The 22439-nt window shown below is 33.1% G+C and overlaps 3 protein-coding genes across 7 annotated transcripts in view; 2 read left to right on the top strand and 1 right to left on the bottom strand.

Annotated features, from left to right (window-relative positions):
• ash1 (histone-lysine N-methyltransferase ash1) overlaps positions 1-15787 on the bottom strand; it is a 51855-nt gene extending 36068 nt beyond the window's left edge. The window contains exons 1-4 of one of the 2 annotated variants that reach the window (XM_085208166.1): positions 15628-15787; positions 15165-15249; positions 14519-14586; positions 13543-14058 (exon numbers count right to left, since the gene is read on the bottom strand). In XM_085208166.1, coding sequence (XP_085064292.1) covers positions 13543-14058; positions 14519-14584 — 582 coding nt within the window. In that variant the 5' untranslated portion in view covers positions 14585-14586; positions 15165-15249; positions 15628-15787. Of the gene's footprint in view, positions 1-4311; positions 4641-5287; positions 5418-13542; positions 14059-14518; positions 14587-15164; positions 15250-15627 lie in introns of those variants that run through there. The other variant, XM_085208168.1, reaches the window with a different exon arrangement.
• Positions 15788-16323: 536 nt separating this feature from the next.
• Positions 16324-17569, top strand: Dtwd2 (DTW domain containing 2). Of its 4 annotated transcripts, none has more exons than XM_085208234.1 (3): positions 16324-16623; positions 16705-16789; positions 16880-17569. In XM_085208234.1, exons 2-3 carry the CDS (start codon positions 16779-16781, stop codon positions 17550-17552), a joined length of 684 nt encoding a protein of 227 aa, XP_085064360.1. In that variant the 5' UTR covers positions 16324-16623; positions 16705-16778; the 3' UTR covers positions 17553-17569. The 4 variants fall into 4 exon arrangements, with proteins under 4 accessions (XP_085064360.1, XP_085064359.1, XP_085064358.1 ...); XM_085208232.1 differs by having other exon boundaries at positions 16325-16623; positions 16705-16793; XM_085208233.1 differs by having other exon boundaries at positions 16324-16789.
• Positions 17570-18587: 1018 nt separating this feature from the next.
• RpS15 (ribosomal protein S15) lies at positions 18588-20736 on the top strand. Its single transcript, XM_085208235.1, has 4 exons — positions 18588-18710; positions 18864-18946; positions 19053-19275; positions 20549-20736. The coding sequence occupies exons 1-4, from the start codon at positions 18702-18704 to the stop codon at positions 20672-20674; spliced, it is 441 nt and encodes a 146-aa protein (XP_085064361.1). The 5' UTR covers positions 18588-18701; the 3' UTR covers positions 20675-20736.
• The last annotated feature ends 1703 nt before the right edge of the window (positions 20737-22439 follow it).

The following is a 22439-nucleotide window of genomic DNA, read 5'->3' as shown; positions in this document are numbered from 1 at the left end:
CATTAATATAAACGTATGCGTGTACATCGTAAATATATGAGCTGATAGCTAGCAATTTATATTCAATGGTCCTTGTATAAACTCTTATGCAAACAGGTATATCATGGTTGTCAGCCCTATTGAGGAGTGCGGTTGTCGCAGGGGCTTTATTAAACGACGCAAAGTTAAGATGGCCGTTGGACCGGCTTATCCCGATTCAAAGTGCACCTACTTGACGTGCTTTTAATACGCAATAATCGCTTTTATTGGAAACAATGACGATTGTCGATTCGAATAACACTTAAAAAAACCAAAACTTTCTCAAATTAAAGATTTATTCATGTACTTTATATAGATGACGGTGAAAACTAAAATGAAGCTACAAAAATTGTTTAAAAATGAAACAATTACATAAGAATCGTTGATGGTAGGTAACCAACGAGACGAGAAATGCACTCTCGTTAAACAAGACTATAAAACCCTGAGAGACACCGCTAAATACAGTAGAGGGCCCTCATAAATATTTAATTGGCACACGAGGAGCCCCGATTGAAAGCGTTTATTAATACAAAAGGCCCGTATGAGGACCGGCGAATTACTTATAAAAGAAACCGATGGAATATAAGCAGCCAGTAATGGTGGATTGGATTTAATCGATGTGACCAAGTGCGAGCGTGGACGTGTCGAACGTCCTCACTCACAATCAACCTGCATTCCCTCACATTTAACTCTCTCGCTTTACGCAACTTTCATACGTATGGTGATTCTTACTGCAGCACTAACTATAATTATTTGTATAATAATTATAGCTTTACGGGATACCTAGGGATACCTAGTGTTAAGACACTCCGTTGCCCACTTTCTGCTGAATTCAGGAGGCATTGCGTGTTGAGGGGCAGAACTCAACGCAGCCCTTTGCCTCGACACGACAGATCGCAGAAAATGGAAATATAAACGTTAATAAATATTTCACTTCCTCGAGTAGGAACCGAACCCACAACCGTCGCGTTACAGTCACACCCTTGTGCCGCTGCGCCACGACGGCCTCTTATTAATAATGTAAGAAAATATAATAATCGAATGGTAAATGTCGATTGTAATCGATTTTAGAGTTACTCTTGTATATTGGCAATATATCGATATAATTGATCTTCAATACGCGAAAGACACAAACGTAAACCAACTAGATACGCAAACAAGAATGCAACCGGTTTAAATAGCGAGCGAGCAGAAGGGAAATAAATGCATTGTCTGATGATACATTTAGAAATTATGATTTTAACATTGAACTTGAAAATAAAGGTATAAATTAATGATGTTTAAATATGTGCATGTACGAGTATTTGTGCAGTTTTTGCGGATGTCACCAAAAGCCGGCAGCGGCCGCGTTAAAGGTGTTCAACCGGTTCCAGTCAGCGTCTCCTCCCGCCGCCGTCATAAGCGCGTCTGCAAATTCAACACTCGTCAAATACCGCAAAATGCAATACGACCGTGTTTGAGCTGCGCGTACGCACCTAACGAATAAATGTTGCAAATAATAGGTATATAGAAGAAATTAATGTAATAAAAATAATATTCGGATAATTGTTTTTTTTTTAGAAATATTTAGAATTAATTAACTCTATTTATTATTTTACTCTCATAAATAATTCTTTTGATCCTATCTGAGGTAAGAATTAATAAAAATGATCGATGTCGCGTTTTCAGAATTGCGTAATGTATGCATTAATGATGATTAGCACTTTGCTTATAAAAATTACCACATTGTTTGCTATTTTGTTAAGGTTTTTTTTATTTTCTTTGCTTTACTAAAGGATTTTGTTTAAAGAATCATGTTTTCAACTTTTATCCTATGTTTTTTATTTCTCTTATATTAAGAATATATTGAAGTAGAAAGATGTAGTTTGTTTTTAAATGTTAAATGTTATTAATTTTTGCAAATTGGATTTTTACGCTACCCAATTAATTATAGTCGATAATTTAATGTTCTATGTTAATCTACTACTTGTTATGAACGATTTTCAAAGTAGCTCAAAAACGAAACGAAACATTGATGATTGACTGCTCTGGTATACAAAAGTACGGCGTTGAACTCTGCCAGCCATCACACAATATTTAAAATGCGGTCAAAATATCTTAGGACTAGGTTCTCTCTACCTCTCTCTCTCTCTTTCTCTCTACCCCTCAAGATAAAATTAATACTAAAGCACTAACATATTTCACATTCATCGTCAAAGTGCGCATTGAAAATCACCGCCATCTTTAGATTGGAACTAACGTATTGCATAATCGGTCATTAAAGTCGTCCCGCAACGAGAGGCGCGCTACAATAGCGTATAATGAAACAATACTTAGCGAACAAGGAAATATTGACGGAATTATAATTTATTATAGCCGAGGTCTCGCATCAACCGTTGTAAACATTGATAACTCGATAAGAATCATTAAGAAATCGATTTGATAATGATAATGATGAGGAAGAGATGTAAATTGAACTGGAAGGGTACCGTAATCTCGTTAAAGCTATTAGATACGAAGATAAAATCAACAGGGGCTTTAACGGCGACGTCCATCAATCTGCGACGAGAGTCAGCTCCTCGGCACATGGCATTCCACCATTTTCTTTTATAATGATCTAGTTACAGAGCAAAAACTCTCATTACAGGTAGTGGTAATGACAAATGTCTGGAGGTCTGGAGTCGGAAACAGGGTTATTAATAGATTCATTAGTCACTACGCGTCCATCGCTACAAAAAAACTAGTATCTCGAAATTGATTTATAGCAATTATAAAATAACAAGTGAACGTTTATATTTCCATTTCTTCGCTCTGGTGTCGAGGCAAAGCGCGGCGTTGAGTTATGCCACTCAACACGCAATGCCTCCGGAATATCGGAAGAAAATGGGGGAACGGAGTGCCTTAACACTACCTTCCCTCTGCTTATCCTGCTGTGTGCGGAATACAGCGTGAAGCTGATTTAATTTGATTTTTTTAATAAAATAACAAGTTCAACGCCGACGCTAAGAACAATAAGATATACAGTAGAACCACATTTTATATATCGCACGATATAATCGAGATGTGACGTTATGAATAGCCGTTAAAATAAAACAACCTTGAATCGATCAGTGACATGGACATTATACGAACAAGTGATGTATTTTATTTAAAATATATTTTTATGTATTCTTTACCTTTTATGATTCAAAACAAGTTATGTGTGTATTTGTTCAGAATGTTTCTCGATGTCATTGTGACCGTTGGGACAGTACGAACAAGGATTGTGGGTTCGATTTCCATTTTTAGGAATATTTTTATACAGTTCCACCATGCATGACATATAAATAAAACATGGAAAGTGGAGAATTGAGTATTGTAACACTAATTCTCCCTGTTATCTTGAAAAGAAAAAAGTGCAACAGTTATCAGTATTACTAGATTCGATGTATTTCTGAAACAAACAGCCACAAATATTAATCCACGAAAATTTCTCATTGAAATTACATAATAAAACTAATATAAAATGACCAATTACGTTAGTCAAGTGAAGAATATAACAGAAACATAAACATTCTCCACGAGACTCCCGAGTATCTAATATCGACGTATGTTCACGTCTAAACACGCGACGCGGTCACGCTCGCTCGACCACTATTTCACGGTCAAATGAAGCAAGTTTGATCTGTCTATTACGTGGCACTTATTGCTCGCCTTTAAAAATACAAGTTCAACGAACAGAAGCGGACCATTGCAATTACATTATATCACAGTTAAAGCGATATCTGATTCGGATAATTGATGATCTTTTAATTACCTACTTGGTAAGTTTTGTTATAATATGTTTTTATAATGGCAATAGTTATGCGAAATGCGTTAAGAAAATAAAAATTGTAATTACTCTTAGAGTCATATGAAAGAGATGAAAAAAAAGCTTTACGCTGTATCCCACATATAGCAGGAAAGGCAGAGGGACCTAGTGTTAAGACACTCCGTTCTCTACTTTCCGCCGAATTTTTCATGGCATTGGGTCTTAAGTGGAACTCGACGCTTTTGTCTTGGGGCTAGAGCGAAGAAATGACAAAATTAATAAATAATAATTCATTCCCTCAAGCGGGAATCGAACCCACTATCTTCGCGATACAGTCATCTGCAACATCATATCTAGATTTAATCCCGTTGTGGCATCATTATAAGTTACATCATAATTGTATGAACGACAGGCGTCACACTTAATGAGATTGACTTTGCAACGACCACTAATTCAGCACAATTGTAATGTATTGCAGTAACATATTTCCACACGTGTGTAATTTACGCGAGCGGCGGTCGCACCTGGCAGTCGTGCTGGTCGTGGTACGAGCTGACGAGCTGGCTGACGTACTCCCACACCTCGCCGGGAGCGGTCCAGGCTGCGGAGGTGGCCGCGTGCCGCATCATGCCACCATCACACATGCACCACTATTCTCACTTAACACTGCCGCACACTGTTCCAACGTACCTACTAGCTAACTAACTAGCAACTCTCGCACACGTCCGAAGCGTTGACGAGCTATTTATATTGTTTTATCCTCAATCACGCGCAACTGGGTCGCGATCTACATAGCGAGCTACGCTAAAATCAGCTTCAGTTTGTAAACAATTATTTCAATATCGACACAAGCCTGTATAAAATTGATATAAGTACATGAGTATATTTTTCTATTTGACAAGACATAGTTCCATTGTCATAGCAATAAACATATAGATGCTAGTATTATTAATTTAAACAAATCTAAGGCTTTTAATGAATAAGGCAAAAAATAACATTATATATCTATTACAAAAAAATATTTTTTCGATAAGCAGTAAAAAACAATTTTAATAAACAATAAATCATTTAATATAATGGAGAGGAATGTCTAATTAGCGGCGATGCGCGCAATCTCAGAACAAATCCATTCGGTCCGCATGTATGAGTGATAACACGCGACCTTGGCCACGCTAACAATTGATAAGAGAAATTCGGCGATCGTCGCTACAGAGGCACACGCTCGCTTATCACCTTGTTTGTTTTGCACGATATTAACTGTCGCGATGTCATCGCGAATAACAATATGACAATAGTAATAGCATTTTAATTATATCTACACAAATATCATTTATACTTAATATATGAATAATTTTAATATATGTAACATAAAAAAATTTAGAAGAATTAATCAATATTAAAATTTCTAATTACAAACAACAACCAACAAAAATACTAATCGACGATAAAACTATGTCTGTTCATAATTCAAATATTTCATATACTCTTATAACGACTTACACAATTGTACTGTCCAAATAATACATAAATATAATTCACAAATTAATAACTAACATATCACAAACACTTTCAACCCGATCGGAGCGTACACCGCGAACACGTACGCACACGCAGTCCCGAGTACGCGCGCGCGCCTCGACGCGAGCCAGCTAATGACCGGCGCGGCGCGTATTCGCGACCCCCACCCCGCCACCATCAGCACGACAGCCTGTACTCCATACGCGGTATCAAACCAGTTTACGTGAAAAATTTTAATTCCTCATCGGGTGAGGACCGATCGCGCTTTCCTCGACCGCGGCCTCCCTCGAGGGAAAAGCGCAGCGCCCCCGGGCCGCGCCGGAAGTGCACGGCGGCCCGCACGCGAGCCTGCCTTCATTAAATGCAGCGCGTTGCACACCTACCCTCGCCACCACCCCGACCTAGTCTCCACGACACCTATCACTCAGGTTTATCGTGCTCGCGACCCGTACCTTATATTATATGCCATAACATTTGTTTAACGAAGCCCTCATGGTACAGTGGGTGTGATTGTAACGCGACGGTTGTGGGTCCGATTCCCATTCGGGTGATTGAATTAATTTTTATTAATAATTTCATTTCTTCTCTTCTGGTACCAAGATAAAAGCGCGGCTTATCGCTACTCGCACGCAATGCCCGGAAAATGCGACGAAAAGTGGAGAGGAGAGTGTCTTAACACTAGGCTCTGTCTGCCTACCCTGAAATATGCGTGAAGCTGTTTTTCTTTTTTTTATTAACTTAATGAACGCATTCTGAGAAAAATCCTAAAATCTTATATATCAAAATATTTAAATACAGTAAAAGCGAGGTCTTTTAGAAATATTTCAATTGGCTTATAAGACTGACGTCCTGAAAGCCAGAGCAATAAATCTCTATGTAGACTTAAACCGTCAACGCTAACTAACAATGAGAATTTTATTCGGACCCGATGTGAATGACCTATCATAGATTAGTCGAGTCGTGGGCGGTGCTAATATATTATGTTGTATATACCTACTCGTAATTGTTGCTATTGTTATTATTATATGCTTTTTATATATTTCATCAGCTTCCAGTTGTATCCCACACATTGCAGGGCAGGCAAAGGAAACGTAATGTTAAGACACTCCGTTCCCCATTTTCCGTCGAATTTTTTCGAGGTACAGAACTCATCGCTGAGTTTTTGCCTTGGTGCCTGAGCTAAGAAATGAAAGTATTATATAATAATTATTAATTCCCTTGAGTGGGAATCGAACCCACAAACAAACATTGCGGTCACATGCTTACGACCCCGCTCTATGACGACCTCAAATTATTTTTATGTACAGATAAACATTAATTCTTAAAATAATATTAAATAGAAATATAAGTACATATATTAAATACTTTAGTGTAGCTAATAATCAAAATAAGTAGGTAATTCTAGAACCGATTATATGACTCACTTATAGCAATACACTAGTCAATGTGAACTACGAGGTAAAAATAGCAATCTGGGGCGCGAGTTTAAAACTCCAATTACCTACTACTATTGCTTCTTATAATTCAAAATAGAAATACTATACTACTGAGCTAGGGATACCTGACTGTGGGTTCGATCTTCACTCGAGAAATTGAAATATTTATTTAAATTCATATTTCAATTTCTTCGTTCTGGTGTCGAGACATAACGCGGCGTTGAATTCCGCCACTCAACATACGATGCATCTACAATTTGGTAGAAAATGGGGAACGGAGTGTGTCAGCACTAGGTTTCCTCCGCTTACCCTGCTGTGTGCGGGATACAGCGTGAAGCTGATAAAAAAAAGAAATACTGTTCTAAGATATTTACCTAAAATCGTTTACGCATACAAAAAAAGTTTATTGCGTAACCCTTAATATTTAATGTATAAGGTTTCATGTATTCGTGCATTTTGCGGGCTACGCTAATGCTTAGCTAGCTCTTGTATATAATCATTACAAATTATAGAACTGCATATCCACATACACTATATAGGTTTCGTTTTCGATGGTAGGTTTAGCTATATAAATAAATACATATTTATTATCTAATTAGAAAATAAAAAGATATAACTTGTGTGTCTGTCATACTTCCCATAACAGTGTAAGGGAGGCTCATCCCAACCCCGCGGGGGTTGTAAATATTTTTTAAACTAATCATTTCCTAGAATGAGAATTGGAATCAGAACCATACAACAGAGAATATCGTTTCCGCAGAAATATAATATGTGGATGGATGGAAGAGAAATTGCCCTAAAAATAACAAAAACCTTTATACGAATATATCAGTAAGAACATATTTGAAGAATCTCTAGAATCTAGATACGCCCATGCCTATACAAATACTATAATCAGACGTACTAGTTATTCCTGCAACGAACATAATACATTTTAGAAAATTGAACCATGAAAATATCTACATAAAACAAATACTTACAAATTAGGCCACAGAATGAGATCGTACGCGAACTTTCTCTCCAAGTCAATTAACAATAGACATTTATGCACGATCTACTACAGGTAATATAAACAAACCATACAAAATTGAATTCAAATTGCATTAATAGTAAAAAAAATACTCCGCTTTACACTGTATCCCGGTAGGCAGAAAGAACCTAGTGTTAAGACACTCTGTTCCTCACTTTCCGCCGAACTTTGGAGGTATTGTGCGTTGAGTGGCGAAACTCAACGCCGAGAAGAATATGAATCAAACCCCCATCCAGTAGTGATTACGATCACACTTTGTACTACTACACTACAAATCAAAATATCATTTTATTTAATTTACAGCTAAACTGTTTTTCTGTAAAAACGTATTGTTATAGGTACAGATAAAAAATATATTATTTAAATTAATAAAAGTACAATGGTCCATGTTATACATACAATAATAATATAATCACAATATACTATATGTGCGACATGCGCATTTTCATCCGATCACGTGGAAAGTAACGTGTCGCTATTGATTGCTAGTTATTTCATATTTGTATGCAAATGAATCATACTGCGGAATTTTATTTTTATAGAAATTCGTATTATTGTACATTTTTTATATGGACTTGTGGATATTTTATTATTGAAATATATTGTAGCTGATCCTAACTTTAGATAATGAGTTAAAATTGTTAAAAAGCAAAAACATATGGAAATGAATAGCGACAAAATAAAAACATCGTCGTAGAGTGTAAACCTGCTAACAGTCTATTAAGGAAATTAACAGGAGACAAAATAAGTCTTTAAAAAATTGTAAGTATATTTACAATTTCGAAAATTTTATTTGTATTCTCTACTGTATGAAATAAAATAAAGGTTTATTTTGTATTTTAAGAAACTTTAGAATGGCATAAAAAAGTACACAATGAAAAAGCAAAAACAGATTAAACAGGATGAATTTTTACACTCTAAGCCGGGATGATATAATAAAAAAAAAAACATCACTAGTGACCCTACGATGTTACTATTAATATAAAATAGTAAAATATCACTAAATTCACACCGCATATTTAAAAAGTACCTACCTACGTTCGCTCTTTATTACGCCTATTAAATGTAAAACCTATACAAATACTCACCCCGCTACATCACTAGTGTGTGTGTGTTATAAAAGAATAGTTATGTTAATATGTTGGGGTCCTTTAGGGGTCCTTTAGGAGTTATGAATGAAATCATCCCATTCCTATAGACTCCACTATATGTGTGGTAAACAAGAATAAGTGCTTACGCAATAAAATAAGTGAGATGAACAATCACAAAGAGATTGGGGGGTACCGTTTTAAATTTGAGCACAAGGTAACCCTTTTATATAAAGAGAGGTCCCCTCGACTTAAACCGGATTTAATAATATTAGAGTAACACAAGTTAAACGTAAACGTACTTATATTTCCATAGATTATTTTATTTGTTGATAATCTTGAGAATGGAAGTATGATACATAAAGTACAATAAATTCGACGCCATCTTGAAGCAGTTGAGTCTTGTCTCACTGAACGCGATGGTTATATAAAAAAAATCGGTCAAGTGCGTGTCGGATTTGCTCACCGAGGGTTTCGTACTAGTTTATTTTCTGATTAGATTAGATTTTCGGGATTGTATATTATTTGGGACCTTTTTCTTTCATTTGTATTCAAAGCACACTTCGTGCGAAATTTCTTGTTTACTTACCTGTAGGTGCACGGAAAGTACCATAAAGGTTTTGATTACACGGCGAATTTAATACAAAATGCTCAAAAAAGATGCATCTTTTGATTCCGTTGATTTAGAAGCTTTATTTTTTTTGTGCTTCAAGAGACCGTAAAGTTTATATTAATTTCAGCTTGATAACGCCACGCGATTTCGTTATAAATGGTCTTAATAGACGGACAACAAAGTAATCTTATAATGGTTCCATTTTCTTCCTTTTGGGGCACGGAACCCTAAAAATTATAATTAATTCCTTAAAACACCAACATAATGCGTCGGAGTACATTGCAATTAATGATGTCATCGGATCGTACAACAAATATGTATCATGTTCATTTGGAATACTAAATGAATCACTTTATAAAAAATATCGGTCAAAGATATTGGCAGGTTACTACAAATGAATACAGTATTTAAATGAATTCTTTAACAAAAATTATATAGTGTTAAATATAAGTTAAAAAAGTCGTCGTGGCATACGCGTGCGCCTTTAACGAAACGGTTGTGGGTTCGATTCCCACTCGGGGAGAATGAAATACTTCATAACTTTTTTTTCTTGCTCTGGCAAAGAGGCAAAGCGTGGAGAATTCGGCAGAAAATAGGCAACGGAATTATCTTAATGGGAATGTAGTCCCAACTCTAGGTTCTACCTCCTTTGCTATGATACTGCGTGAAGCTATAAGTTAAAGAGGTGTAAAGTAGTAGAGGGGAAAAGACTGTGACTGTAAAGTGTAAACGCCATTATTGACTTTTTACAGCTTTCAGCATGGTAGGCGGAGAAAACCATGACAGTTATCTGTTATTCCATTCAAATTTGAGACATTATGCGTTATGTAGCAAAACTCAACGCCGTACGATAGATCTACTCCAGAGCGAGGAAATAAAAATCAATACTGATCCGAGTGTGTATCAAATCCGTGACCATAGGATTTACAGTGAAAAGATGTCCATTGATCGAGGGCCTCCTTACGCCACGGCAATTCGAGTTTTCTCTAGAGAAGGTGGAAATTGAAGAATTGAGTGTTATCATTCTTCACTTTTGCTGCTTTATTATGGAAATGTGTTTTTAAGCTAACATATAAACAAACATATTCTATATGTATAATAGAATACTGTGAAATAACTGTAGATATTATTAGAAAATAGTACAATCAATTTAAAATTACAGTGCAGTAAAGCATTAGCGTTTTAGCAGAATTCCATAATGACTAATACAAAACACTAATAGTACTAAATTCCATATAGTTAAGTTCCGCTAGTCAACACGCAATTCTTCGAGAATTCGGCGGAAAAGGAGGAACGGAAGTGTCTCCATGCGAACGGAGTGTCTTAACACTAAGTTCCTAGATTTCCTCTACCTACCCTACTGTGTCAAGGATACAGTTTAAAACTACAGAAAAAATAGTATTATATGCAATTTCGTCCTCTTTTGAGAAAAACAACCAAATAGCCCAAATAATATTACGGAGCAATTTCATAAACGCATATTAAATCATCAAATAGGTCACATATCACGAATTAGGTCATGATCAAAATAGTCTATGTATAATATGTAACAGTACTGGAAGCCAGGCGTGGGTAGCTAATATAGTGCCAACAGCCAATAATTTTAGTTACATACAGGGCGCTTGTTCGTTTAGTAAAATTAATATTCTCGTAGGATATAAGTATGAAATATTTAATATTTTCTAATAATTTCCTCGCTCTGATAACGAGGAAATGGAAAGGAAATTGGAGAATAGAAAGGAAATTGGAGAATTGAAGTGTCTCAACGGAAACGGAGTGTCTTAACACTAGGTTTCAAAATTCCCTCTGCCTACCCTGCTATGTGCGGGATATAGCGTGAAGCTAAAAATTATATAAGTATCCGATGGATAATAATGTCTTACACATGCAGTAGGTACTTTGCCTAATGATGCACCGTCTTGCTTGATATAATATATAGGTACGTCAAAATATTGTAATGAATTTTCATTTATTTAAGGCTGTCGTGGACCAGGAGCATAAGGGTGTCTCTGGAACGTGACGGCTGTGGGTCCGATAGTCACTCGAGGGAATGAATGAATGAATGAAGGTCCGCCACTTATCACAATAATTTGAAAAATTCGACGGAAAGTGAGGAACGGAGTGTCTTAACATTATGTATGTATATATTTTACTAGCGGACCCGGACGCGGCTACGCCTGCTTGAAATATAAGAATATAATTTCTATACAAATATAATTTCAATCTAGATGAAATGCTAAAAGTGACTATTATATTTATTTTCATAAGGATGAATATCAAAATGACGCGGTAACGAACGCGGTCGCGTAGCGACGACGGTTGTTATTAACATGGCAGAATAAATTGCATGTCAAATTAGAAAGTATTTTAATTTATTAGTATATATGTGTAATGTAATATTATATAGCCTATAGCACTTCTGAAGAATGCAGCTTTCATACAAAACAAAAACAAAGTAAATCGATCCAGTAGATCCAGAGATCTTAGCGTTCAAACAAACAAACAAACAAACAAACAAACAAACAAACAAACAAACAAACTCTTCCGCTTTATTATATTAGTATAGATTGCAAGTGGAAAGGAAAATCTTTTCCATTTTTACCTTGTGGGAATTAAACTCGCAACCACTTCGAGCACAATAAAAATAAATGTAGTGCTTCAGGCCATACAGATATTAAGAAATACTCGTATATAAAATACTCATTGCATTTTAAACATTTTTATAAATATATTTTCAGGCTAGTATAAATATAACACACTGTTATATGTATACTAGGTAGTATACATATTTTGTTAAGAAAACATTGTAATTGTATATGTTACATATAAAGATGGTATATCATAATTGATTATTACTTTTATTTTCAATTTATATGGGTAGAAAAGTTCCCAGGTTCTCCCTGACTACTCTGCTATAAGCAGGATTATATAAATAAAAAAAATTCAAAATGTTATATTAGATCACGAAAGCAATTCAGATGAGAAAATTAATAATTGCGTAGTACAAGCGGGCGAAGCCGCGAGCGGGGCGCTAGTACGAAATATATCATTTAAAATTTAAATATACATTAAACAAATACAACTCTTAACAAATAATAAAAGTGTGTAGTATGCTTAAAAATACTTAGAGAGGGACCGGATACTGATATTCTGAAAGTCAAAGTCAAATAATTCAAAATTAGAAGTTACATTCTTCATTTTTTGACCGTCAAATAATTTAGCACCAAGTTCACTAAAGTAAATGCCTCAGACCTCAGAAGAACTGGTGGGACATATTTAAACAATTATGACAATGATACAAATATTATACTTGAAGCTAATGTCTTCTTTCTATTACAGGTATAGACTATTTAGAACATTGTGGCACTGTGGGTTAATATCCAAATGTAAACACAATGCTTGTAGAATTCATTTACAATTAAATAAAAATATAATATTACTTGCAATTTGTATAAACTGGTATTCTATACCTAAGCCTACCTATATGCTAAGTATGCACGAAATAGTAGGATTCGTTCAGTCATATTTATAACAAACTCTGCAAATACTGATTTTAACATAGTACTTAAATAAATAATTTGAAAATATGTCCAAACTTGTGTAACAATGGAAATACCCTAAAATCAACAACTTTAGGATTAACCAACCAAAACAATGGAAACCCTAAATATTAGATATTACTTTAGATAAGTTTATAATGTTACAAATTTTATTGTTAAAACCTTGCAAATTTAATACCTAGGAAAAAAAAATATTTAATTTTTTTATCTCTTGTTGTGTGTTTGGGCATGCTAATCCCAAAAACTGTTAAACCAATTTACATAGTGGTATTAACTAGTTTTATTTTGATCAATTCATAAATAAAAAAGTTATATATGAAGTATTTTGTTCAACTAGATTGGTATAAAATAACTATTTTACTGATTTGGCTGGAACTGTCAATGTATATATATTGTCTATGAGATTATATTATTTGAACATGAGGGTAATTAAATAATTGTGTACCTCAATGAAGTGAAGCCACAAGCAGGTCGCTGGTAAATAATAAATAACTTATAATAAAGACTTACCTTAGTTCTTCTTGGTGTCTTCTTTGCATTATTATCAGCTGTTTCTTCACTTTTATTCTTTTTCACATTAACAATAGTCTTTGAGGAAGATGGTTTGTCTTTGATTTTAGCATCTTTACTATCACAGGGTTCCTCATCGCTATCACTTTTGATTATGTTTCTTGATTTTAAAGTTTTTGGGGAACATTTAGACGGTAGATTCTTCTTGACAGCCTTTAATGGCAAGTCATCGTCACTAGAGGAATCTGATGAACATTTGCTGCATGATTCAGAACTAGAACTGCTTTCAGATAGCTTCTTTACAGTTTTATCTTTTGTTTTGGTTTCATTGTTTTTTTTCTTTACTGAAGGTTTAACAGTTTTTTTGGGTGTTGGTTTTCTTGGTTGAATTGCTGCAATTTTTAGTTTTAGCCCAGTATCACAAGATGTGACTGAAAATTGAGCTTTCCGGTTATTAGCCTGCTTATTACCAGAACATTTCCAGTCACTTCCTGAAGACTCACTTGAGCTGCTGTTCTGTAAATAATATAAATAATCTAATATAAATAATCATATTTGTAAAAAACCACTAATAAAAAATGGTAATTTATAGCTAAATATCCAAAATTACTATAACAATAATAATAAATGTTTAAAATACAATTAATATTAACTCAGATGGGTAATGATTGTCATTTATCATACATTTATTGTATATTACATTTTAAAAAAAAAACAGTGGTCCAGCTCTTCTCAGCAAAACTGGCTTCTAAGCCAGTAGTAGTATTTCATATGTAACTTGACAATTCAAGTGCTTGTAATGGATTTATTTAATAAGGAATATATTGATTTAGAAATGATGATGTTGTTAGAATCATTGATCATGTTAGTTTCAATCTAAAATTTCTTTTTTTTGTTTTAATCTTAGTATTAATTAAATTAAATAATATAAGAAAGTCCTCTATTTTTAATAATATCTTCATAATGTCCTACTTACATCGGAATCACTATTAGAGTCCGAATCACCACTTGAATCTTGAGTTTTTGGCACCTCTGTGCCCATTTCTGAAACAACAGTATATTTAATTAGTTTATATTTCATTTAAGTATCAATTATATTTTGTTTTGTGACATACTATTTCAATAATATCTTTATAATAACAGTTAAAAATAATAATAATGAATACAAGACAAACATTTCTCCTATCATAGACAAAAATGTTTGTGTAATAATTTTAGATAATCTAATGAAAAAGAGAAGTAGAGATTCCTATTATATCTGAAATAGGCCTAAAGTATTTCTTATCAATAAACAGTGTTGAATTGACATAACATTTTTCTACATTTGACATCAAATGTATAGTTACAAACCTTGCTGTGTAGGTTAGGTTTCTCTAATTGTAACACAAATTAGTTTTTACAACTTATGATGTAAAATATTATGACATGATCTTATAAATAACAACAATAGAAACAACCATTAGTATAACAAAAACATGACACCAATAGGACATGTATTCTTAACATAATTTGCACTAGCATAGTTTTTTAAATGTATATATTTACAGTGAATACAAGATTTTGGATATTAATTTACAAAATAGCTGAATTAATGTCTAATGACGCTAGATGTATGTACTTACTTCAAGGTTGGTCAAGATGTTCCAAAATATAGAACTATGAATTTCTTCATTTCACTTATTGGGTATTCGTAAACATAGCGATAATCTGAAATGCAGTACGGATTATATTGAGCACTGTATTAAACAGTTAACTAAAAAATAGTATCGTTTTCTCCTCCAACTTCAATACTAATTTGTCGGAATGACAGATCTGACGACACTCGTTGGACCAGTTTTATTTCACCATGTAACTAAAAACTTGGTTTTACACATCTTTTTAAAACCAATAAATTTCACTGATATTTTATTGATAAGATCTGGATTTTAGCAATAGAAGTAAATATAATGGGTTTAACGGTTTTTAACGACGTTGGCGCCAAATAAATGCATACGTTTACATGATATTCCTAAATAAAGAGCTCAATACCCTCCATAGGTTATAAATTATACTTCACTACATTTATAAATATATATGTAAACGAACCACTTCAATATTCTTTAGAAATTCACCATAACACTGATTACTTTAACTTAGCACTTAATTTTTACATCGCCTGGCCACCATGTTTACAAATGTTTCGCATAAAAATTTAGGTAGGTAAAAAGGGAGAAAGCTGGTGAATTGTGTGGCTTATTCTTTCACACCTATGTAAGCCGCTTTTGCTAGAAAGAGAGTCAAATCATAATAATAGGTTCAAATTGCGGCGCAAAATGGCGTCAGATGTATACTATATACTTATAACTAAAAATGTTAATATTTCACTAATGTTTGTTCATTATATAGTAACATTATATTTTTTGCTGTTTCTATCTATATGTTATTTTTATATACATTAAAAGGTATTCATTTATAAAATATCAATTAGTTTACGGATTTGGATTACAGTGAAGGTTTTACACCGCCATCTATAAGAAAATAATAAAACCAAAATGTAAAAAAATGCCGGACATCTGCTATCTGCTTTCTTAATTTGTTTTTAAATTATTAAAAAAAATACGTTTAAAATAGTATAAGATATTTATTATTTATTAAAATTTAAGTGTAATCTGCATTTTTAATATTATTTTTAGCATTCATTAAAAAAAATGATATCGTACGGAACTGTACTTAATACCTAAACCTATATAACTATAGGGGTGTAGCTGTAGGCTGTAGCTTGTATTGTAATTGACACTTGACAGCTGGCATTGACAGATATGTCGTACTTTCTATAGATCGTATTTTACCTTGGTATTTTATATAGAGCTATTTTATAAATAAGCTTAATAATTGTAAATGTAGTTTCATTGCTTATATTTGTAAATGATTAATAATTTAAGAAAAAATATATACATTTTAAAGGACCATTTTAAGAAAGCTTAGAAGAATTAATAAATAAGCAAACAATGTTGTACCAATACATTTAAAGTGTGATTATAATATATGAACAACGATTTTTCATATTTATATTCTTACATGATAACATATGAGACTTATGAGGTTGCAAGATTTAAGATTCAATTGATACTAATGTATAAACTAATTTTCTATACTATTTAACGTTTTTCTGAAAAACTTCAGTGAACTATGGATGAAGTAGAAGTATGGGAGGATCTAGCTAACATCCCGGCCGATCCACCCCTGATGCGTGAATTATGCGAAAAATGCAAGTAAGACACTTTTTGTTACAGAAAATTGGAAAAAAAATGTAAAGAATATAATTAAAATAATTATATGTACCTACTTTAATTTCCAGAAGACCTGCAGTAGTATGTTGGTGCTCTGCACTACCACCACAACGACTAAATCCAAAAAGTAATGTAATCTTATTGCAACATCCAGCTGAAGAAAAAAGATGCTTACGCACTGCCCCTATTTTACAACTTGGTTTAGCAGAGAATAAATGTCTTATATTCAAAGGGAAAAGATTTCCTTTACCCAGGCATGAAAATTTAGAGAAAATTCTCACACACCCCAATACTTTGCTTTTGTACCCAAGTAAGACTGCTATAGATATACAAGAACTGAAACATGAGGCAGTTTGTTATAATATTGTATTAATAGATGGAACATGGCCCCAAGCTAAGGCCATTTATGCATCCAGTCCAATTTTACATAGAATAAAACAAGTTAAATTTACTGCTACAAATACAACAAGCAATTACATTATAAGGACTCAACCTACAGAAGGTTGTTTGAGCACACTAGAAACGGCAGCTGAAGCATTGTCACAGTTAGAAAATAATACAATCTATAGAGAACAATTAATAGAACCTTTACATATGCTCTGCAAATTTCAATTAGAAAATGGTGCAGTCACTCACCAATCAAAAGAGTTTTTAATTAAATCAAAAACATATCCAAAACTAATTGGAAAACGATTGTCCAAGTTATTAAAATCTACTGATGAATGTGTAGAAACAAAGTAAAAGAACCAAATCTTTTATGTTTTTCTTTTAACAAATATCCTAAATAATCTGTACTTAATTCTTACATTGTAATGTAAGAATTAAGTAATAAGAAAAATTTCATTAATTTTCATGATATTTTTAATATATCTTTATACATATATAAGTTATATAAATATATAATTTATATATGTATAAAAGAAATATTATAAAAGCTAGCTTTCAAAAGTATTACTTGCCTGCAGACATCGTGTTGAGTATACATTTAGTCTGGCCTCACTGCATATTATATTTACATATATTATTAGATGTTTTTCTTAACGTGGGAAACAAAGTATCTAAACGCAAGGTTTCCTCTGCCTACCCTGCTAAATGTGGCACACAGCATGTAGCTGATTTTTTTACACTGTAATCTAAATTTCGGAATCCTTTTAAAAATTTGTTGATTATTGAATGGCTTAAGAATAAAATATTTATTTTATGTATGTTTGATATTTTAAGTTGACCATAAATGAATAGATTATACATTTGAGCTCGTTGTGGCATAGGGGTGCATGCGATTGTAAAAACACGATGGTTGCGTGTTAGAATCAAACGCACAACTCTCGGACTCTCTCGGACCAACTCAGAGGAATGAAATATTTAATATTTTAATTTCCTCGCTCTGGTAATTAGGTAAAGCGGTGTAATTTCCGCCACTTAACACGCAATGCGTCGAGAATTTGGCGAAACGTATTGTAAGACGTGTTGAGAGTGTATTGATGGGAATGCAGTGTGTTAATGAAAGATTACGCTCAAAGGTTCTCCCTGTCTACCCTGCGATATGCGGAATACAGCATGAAGCTGAAAAAAATAGAGTATAAAGAAATTTATCATTTTTAGTCATAATTTGCTACATTTTAAGATTTTTTTTATTCTAACTGAAACTAAAAATCTGTGACCTTTGAACAGTTAAAATTTTTGTATTTTTTTAATTATTACAATTTAAAATACTTCAGTAACTCATTTTAAACATAATAGTTTCATTTTTATAGTAAATATTTATATAAATGGTAGCACAGGTTATAAATAATCATAAGATAACTCCTCAGTTTTGTCATAGACAATACAATTCTGACAATTGACAATATTTTAAGTTCTTTCTTTCGGTTCTGTCAAACGAATTGAAACATGGCTGAGGTTTGTTAATTTATAAAATATATAATCTTGAATTATTTTGTTAATCGTAGTTATTTTATTAAAGTGCATTGCAGTGAAGCAAAATGTATCCTAAAGATAAGTGTTCTCCAGTGTTATTTTGTGTTTGTGATCATAAATGTTTACGTATTTCAGGTAGAAGAAATCAAGAAGAAACGTACCTTCAGGAAGTTTACCTTCCGAGGAGTAGATCTGGATCAGCTTCTGGATATGCCAAAGTAAGAGGCAATATATATTTTTGACGCACTTAATATTAGTGCTTAAATTGAAGCCGAAAACATAACCTTAATGTTTTTAGTTTTAACATTAAATTTGTAATTCTAGTGAGCAACTCATGGAGTTAATGCATGCTCGTGCTCGTCGGCGATTCGCTCGTGGCCTGAAGCGCAAGCCGATGGCTCTGGTGAAAAAACTACGCCGGGCAAAGAAAGAGGCGCCTCCAAATGAAAAGCCAGAAATCGTCAAGACTCATTTGCGGAACATGATCATTGTACCTGAAATGGTTGGATCTATTGTTGGCATATACAACGGAAAGACTTTTAACCAGGTTTGTAATAACTTTACATGTGTTATATCTGAAAATTAAGGAACTTTTCTGTGTTGCTATTTACTCAATAAATTACATGAAAGAAGTAAATACGCTCTCGTTCCCTTATCTCAAATCTCGGTTTCTTCATATCCTATTGGTATTCAGGTTGCCGAAAAGTCCTTCCTTAATTTTTACCAACCAATATGACATATCATTAAATTTTACCTTTGAGGAATTAAGTGTTACAATCTTTTAAACATAGATACACAAGCGCAAACAAATGCAGAGTAATTGATACTATGGTGTGAATTAATGTACCTATATTATTATTTAAATAAATACTAGTTTTTTAAATTAAAGAACTAATAACTAAGAATAAACAATATAAAGTGAAACAGTATAAAATGAGTACAGTAGAGTTGATATCAGTTGTGAGAAGTCTCGTCTCGCTACGATTAAATATTCTTTGACATAAATTTCAGAATGTGATGATGACTATGTCAAAAGGCTTTGTTTTTCATGTTAATATTTTACTTGCCCAATATTGGACCAGGATATGGAGAGGATTAGTATTTATTGTAAAATGAATAACATATTCACCAGAAAGTTAATCATTATTACAACAATGAAAAGGGAATTCATACCCTTTTTGTTTAGCTATTTTTTTGAAAATTATCTTTGAGCTTTTGGTTAAAATATATTATGAAATGAAACATTTTATAATTATGTGAAATATCACGTCACACTAATAGCTATCACAGTTACTGTAAAATATATTATGTTGTTTTAATTATTTGGTAAACTAACCATTTCCATAATATTAAACAAACATACAATAATTGTTTCTTAGTTATGTATTGGTGTATCATGTGACATTATTTAAATATTATTCTGCTTGTTCTTTGTTTTTTACTAGATTTATTAAGCTCTTCAGACAACACATAGTAAGGGAAGGGAAGGCAGTGGGATTCTAGTGTTAAAACATTCTGTTCCCACTGAGACACTTCTTTTCCCCTATTTCCTTTGAATTCTGAGATGTTGAGTAGTGGAACTCAATGCTGCACTTTGCTTGTTACCAGAGTGAAAAAAAGGAAATTTGTGTATTTCATCTTCTCATGGTGGAATCAACCCATAACCTGTTGCATTTACAATTCCACACTTGTGCCCCTGCGCCACAACTGGAGTATATTGTCTTCTGTGTACCCCTCACGATGTGATTGTTACACCATAAAGATATACTAATAATATTCAAAAATGCTTTTATATTAAAAATAATTTCTTTTAATTCTAGGTTGAAATCAAGCCCGAGATGATTGGTCACTACCTAGGTGAATTCTCAGTTACATACAAGCCTGTTAAGCACGGTAGGCCAGGTATTGGTGCTACCCACAGCTCCAGGTTTATTCCGCTTAAGTAGGCGGCAACATCTTAGGCTAAGCAAAAACAAACACAATGATACAATAAAGTATTTTTGTGAAATATGAGTGTTTTATTTCTTTATATTTGTAGTAGGCATGATGGCATCTAGTAAGCATATATCACCAAAATTATGTATTTAACTTATGAAACACTATTAATAGATTGCAAGATCTTTGTGATAATAAGTCTTGCCATACATATTATCACAAAAAAGAATTATATTTTTTATTGTATGTAATATTTATTACTATTACCGTGTATTAGTTTAATACATTTATATATAACCACTAGCGGCCCGCTCGCGGTTTCACCCGCGTGAACTATGTTATTAATTTCTGTCTCCATGACTACGTCCTAGTGACGTCTATGCAAAATTTGAAACTCCTAGCATTTGTACTAACGAAGTTTCATACAAACTTTCGACCCCAAAAACAACCCCTTAGAAGTCGAATATTGCAAATTCCCGTCTTAGCGAGCCTACGTCCTATAAGTAACTCGTATGCAAAATTTCAGATTCCTAGCACTTGTAGTTTCTGAGATTTCGTGATGAGTGACCTTTCGATTTTATATATATAGATTAAAAATATATAAAGCGTAATTAGAAGTGGTCTCCATTGATCCAGTCCTTTAAACGTCGACGCCAATTGTCAATTGCAGCATGCACTCTTTCTATGGGAAAAATTTTCACTGCTGTATGAATTGTTTTGGGAAAATTATCATGGCGTTTCAAACAAGTTTTCCTGTCTAAAACTGATCAAAAATGAAAAACTAGTAGATTAATCCAGACTACATGACAGCTACTCTTCAGTTCTGATCTTGGTTATTGAACCTGCGTTTTGTTAAAGGGCATAATTACCTTCTCAAGAATGATTGATATACTTCTGCTGATGTTTTAATACCTTTTTCACAAATATATGGCTCAGTCACTCCTTCATAGCTGACCAAACCAAACCATCACTGATGTCGGATAACGTCCACGTTGTTTTCTGACTGACTAGTCGGGCATCTTTTTTAGATCTTTTCCAGTATAAATAAGGTGATTTTGTTTGTAAAATATTGTACAATTGAAAAATTCATCCATAAAGTAAACTTTTTTGTGGCCTCTGATTATGTACCGCTTAAGTAGTTGTTTTCATTTTACCACCCTATTGTTTTTATCAGTTAATTAGTTTTAGTTTAGTTAATTAATTATCTCTTATAGGCTGTAAGTCCTAAGTCTAAGTAATCTTTTAAAATAAGACACATGGCTCTAGGTGTTATCTTCATCTTTCTTGCTAGTTCTCTAATAAAATAAGTTATACAATTGATAGTTATAATTTATAACTTTTATTATTAAATTTTCTTATTAAAAATTTAAAGACATCATCAGAGAGACTAATAACGTAGGTATATTGTTAGATTTATTTTTATTTTAAAGTTTTAGTTACATTTGGAATATAAACTATAAAATTTTGAGTATTTCTATAAAAATATAGTACGTGTATAGTAGTTGACTAAGTAACATGTCAATTGTAATTATAAAAAAAATCTAAAGAATTGTGATGACTTCATAACTTGTTAACGAGGTTAGTGAATCTGCATAGTGCACATGTACCTATTGTACCTAACCTTGAAAGTCGTGATATTTAATGACTAATGACACTAAAAACAAATCGGAGTCGATGTTTTGATTTTAATTAAGCATCATAACTATCCACATGATCAGCTTCACGCTGTATCTCGCACACAGCAAGGTAGGCAGAGGGACCTCTTGTATTGCGTGT

Source organism: Heliconius melpomene, chromosome 4 (genome assembly GCF_056956725.1).
Source record: "Heliconius melpomene rosina isolate 202511_hmr_F chromosome 4, ASM5695672v1, whole genome shotgun sequence".
Classification (NCBI taxonomy): Eukaryota; Metazoa; Arthropoda; class Insecta; order Lepidoptera; family Nymphalidae; genus Heliconius; species Heliconius melpomene.
The sequence above is the reverse complement of the archived record's forward strand: the minus strand, read 5'-3'. Positions and strand labels throughout refer to the sequence as shown.

Excerpts from the sequence above, each read along its gene's own strand:
- Dtwd2 (XM_085208232.1), top strand. The coding sequence starts at position 16,711 with ATGGATGAAGTAGAAGTATGGGAGGATCTAGCTAACATCCCGGCCGAT. Across the intron at positions 16,794-16,879 it reads GAATTATGCGAAAAATGCAA|AAGACCTGCAGTAGTATGTT; the intron begins GTAAGACACTTT and ends TTTAATTTCCAG.
- RpS15 (XM_085208235.1), top strand. Across the intron at positions 18,947-19,052 it reads CAGCTTCTGGATATGCCAAA|TGAGCAACTCATGGAGTTAA; the intron begins GTAAGAGGCAAT and ends TTGTAATTCTAG. Across the intron at positions 19,276-20,548 it reads ACGGAAAGACTTTTAACCAG|GTTGAAATCAAGCCCGAGAT; the intron begins GTTTGTAATAAC and ends TTTTAATTCTAG.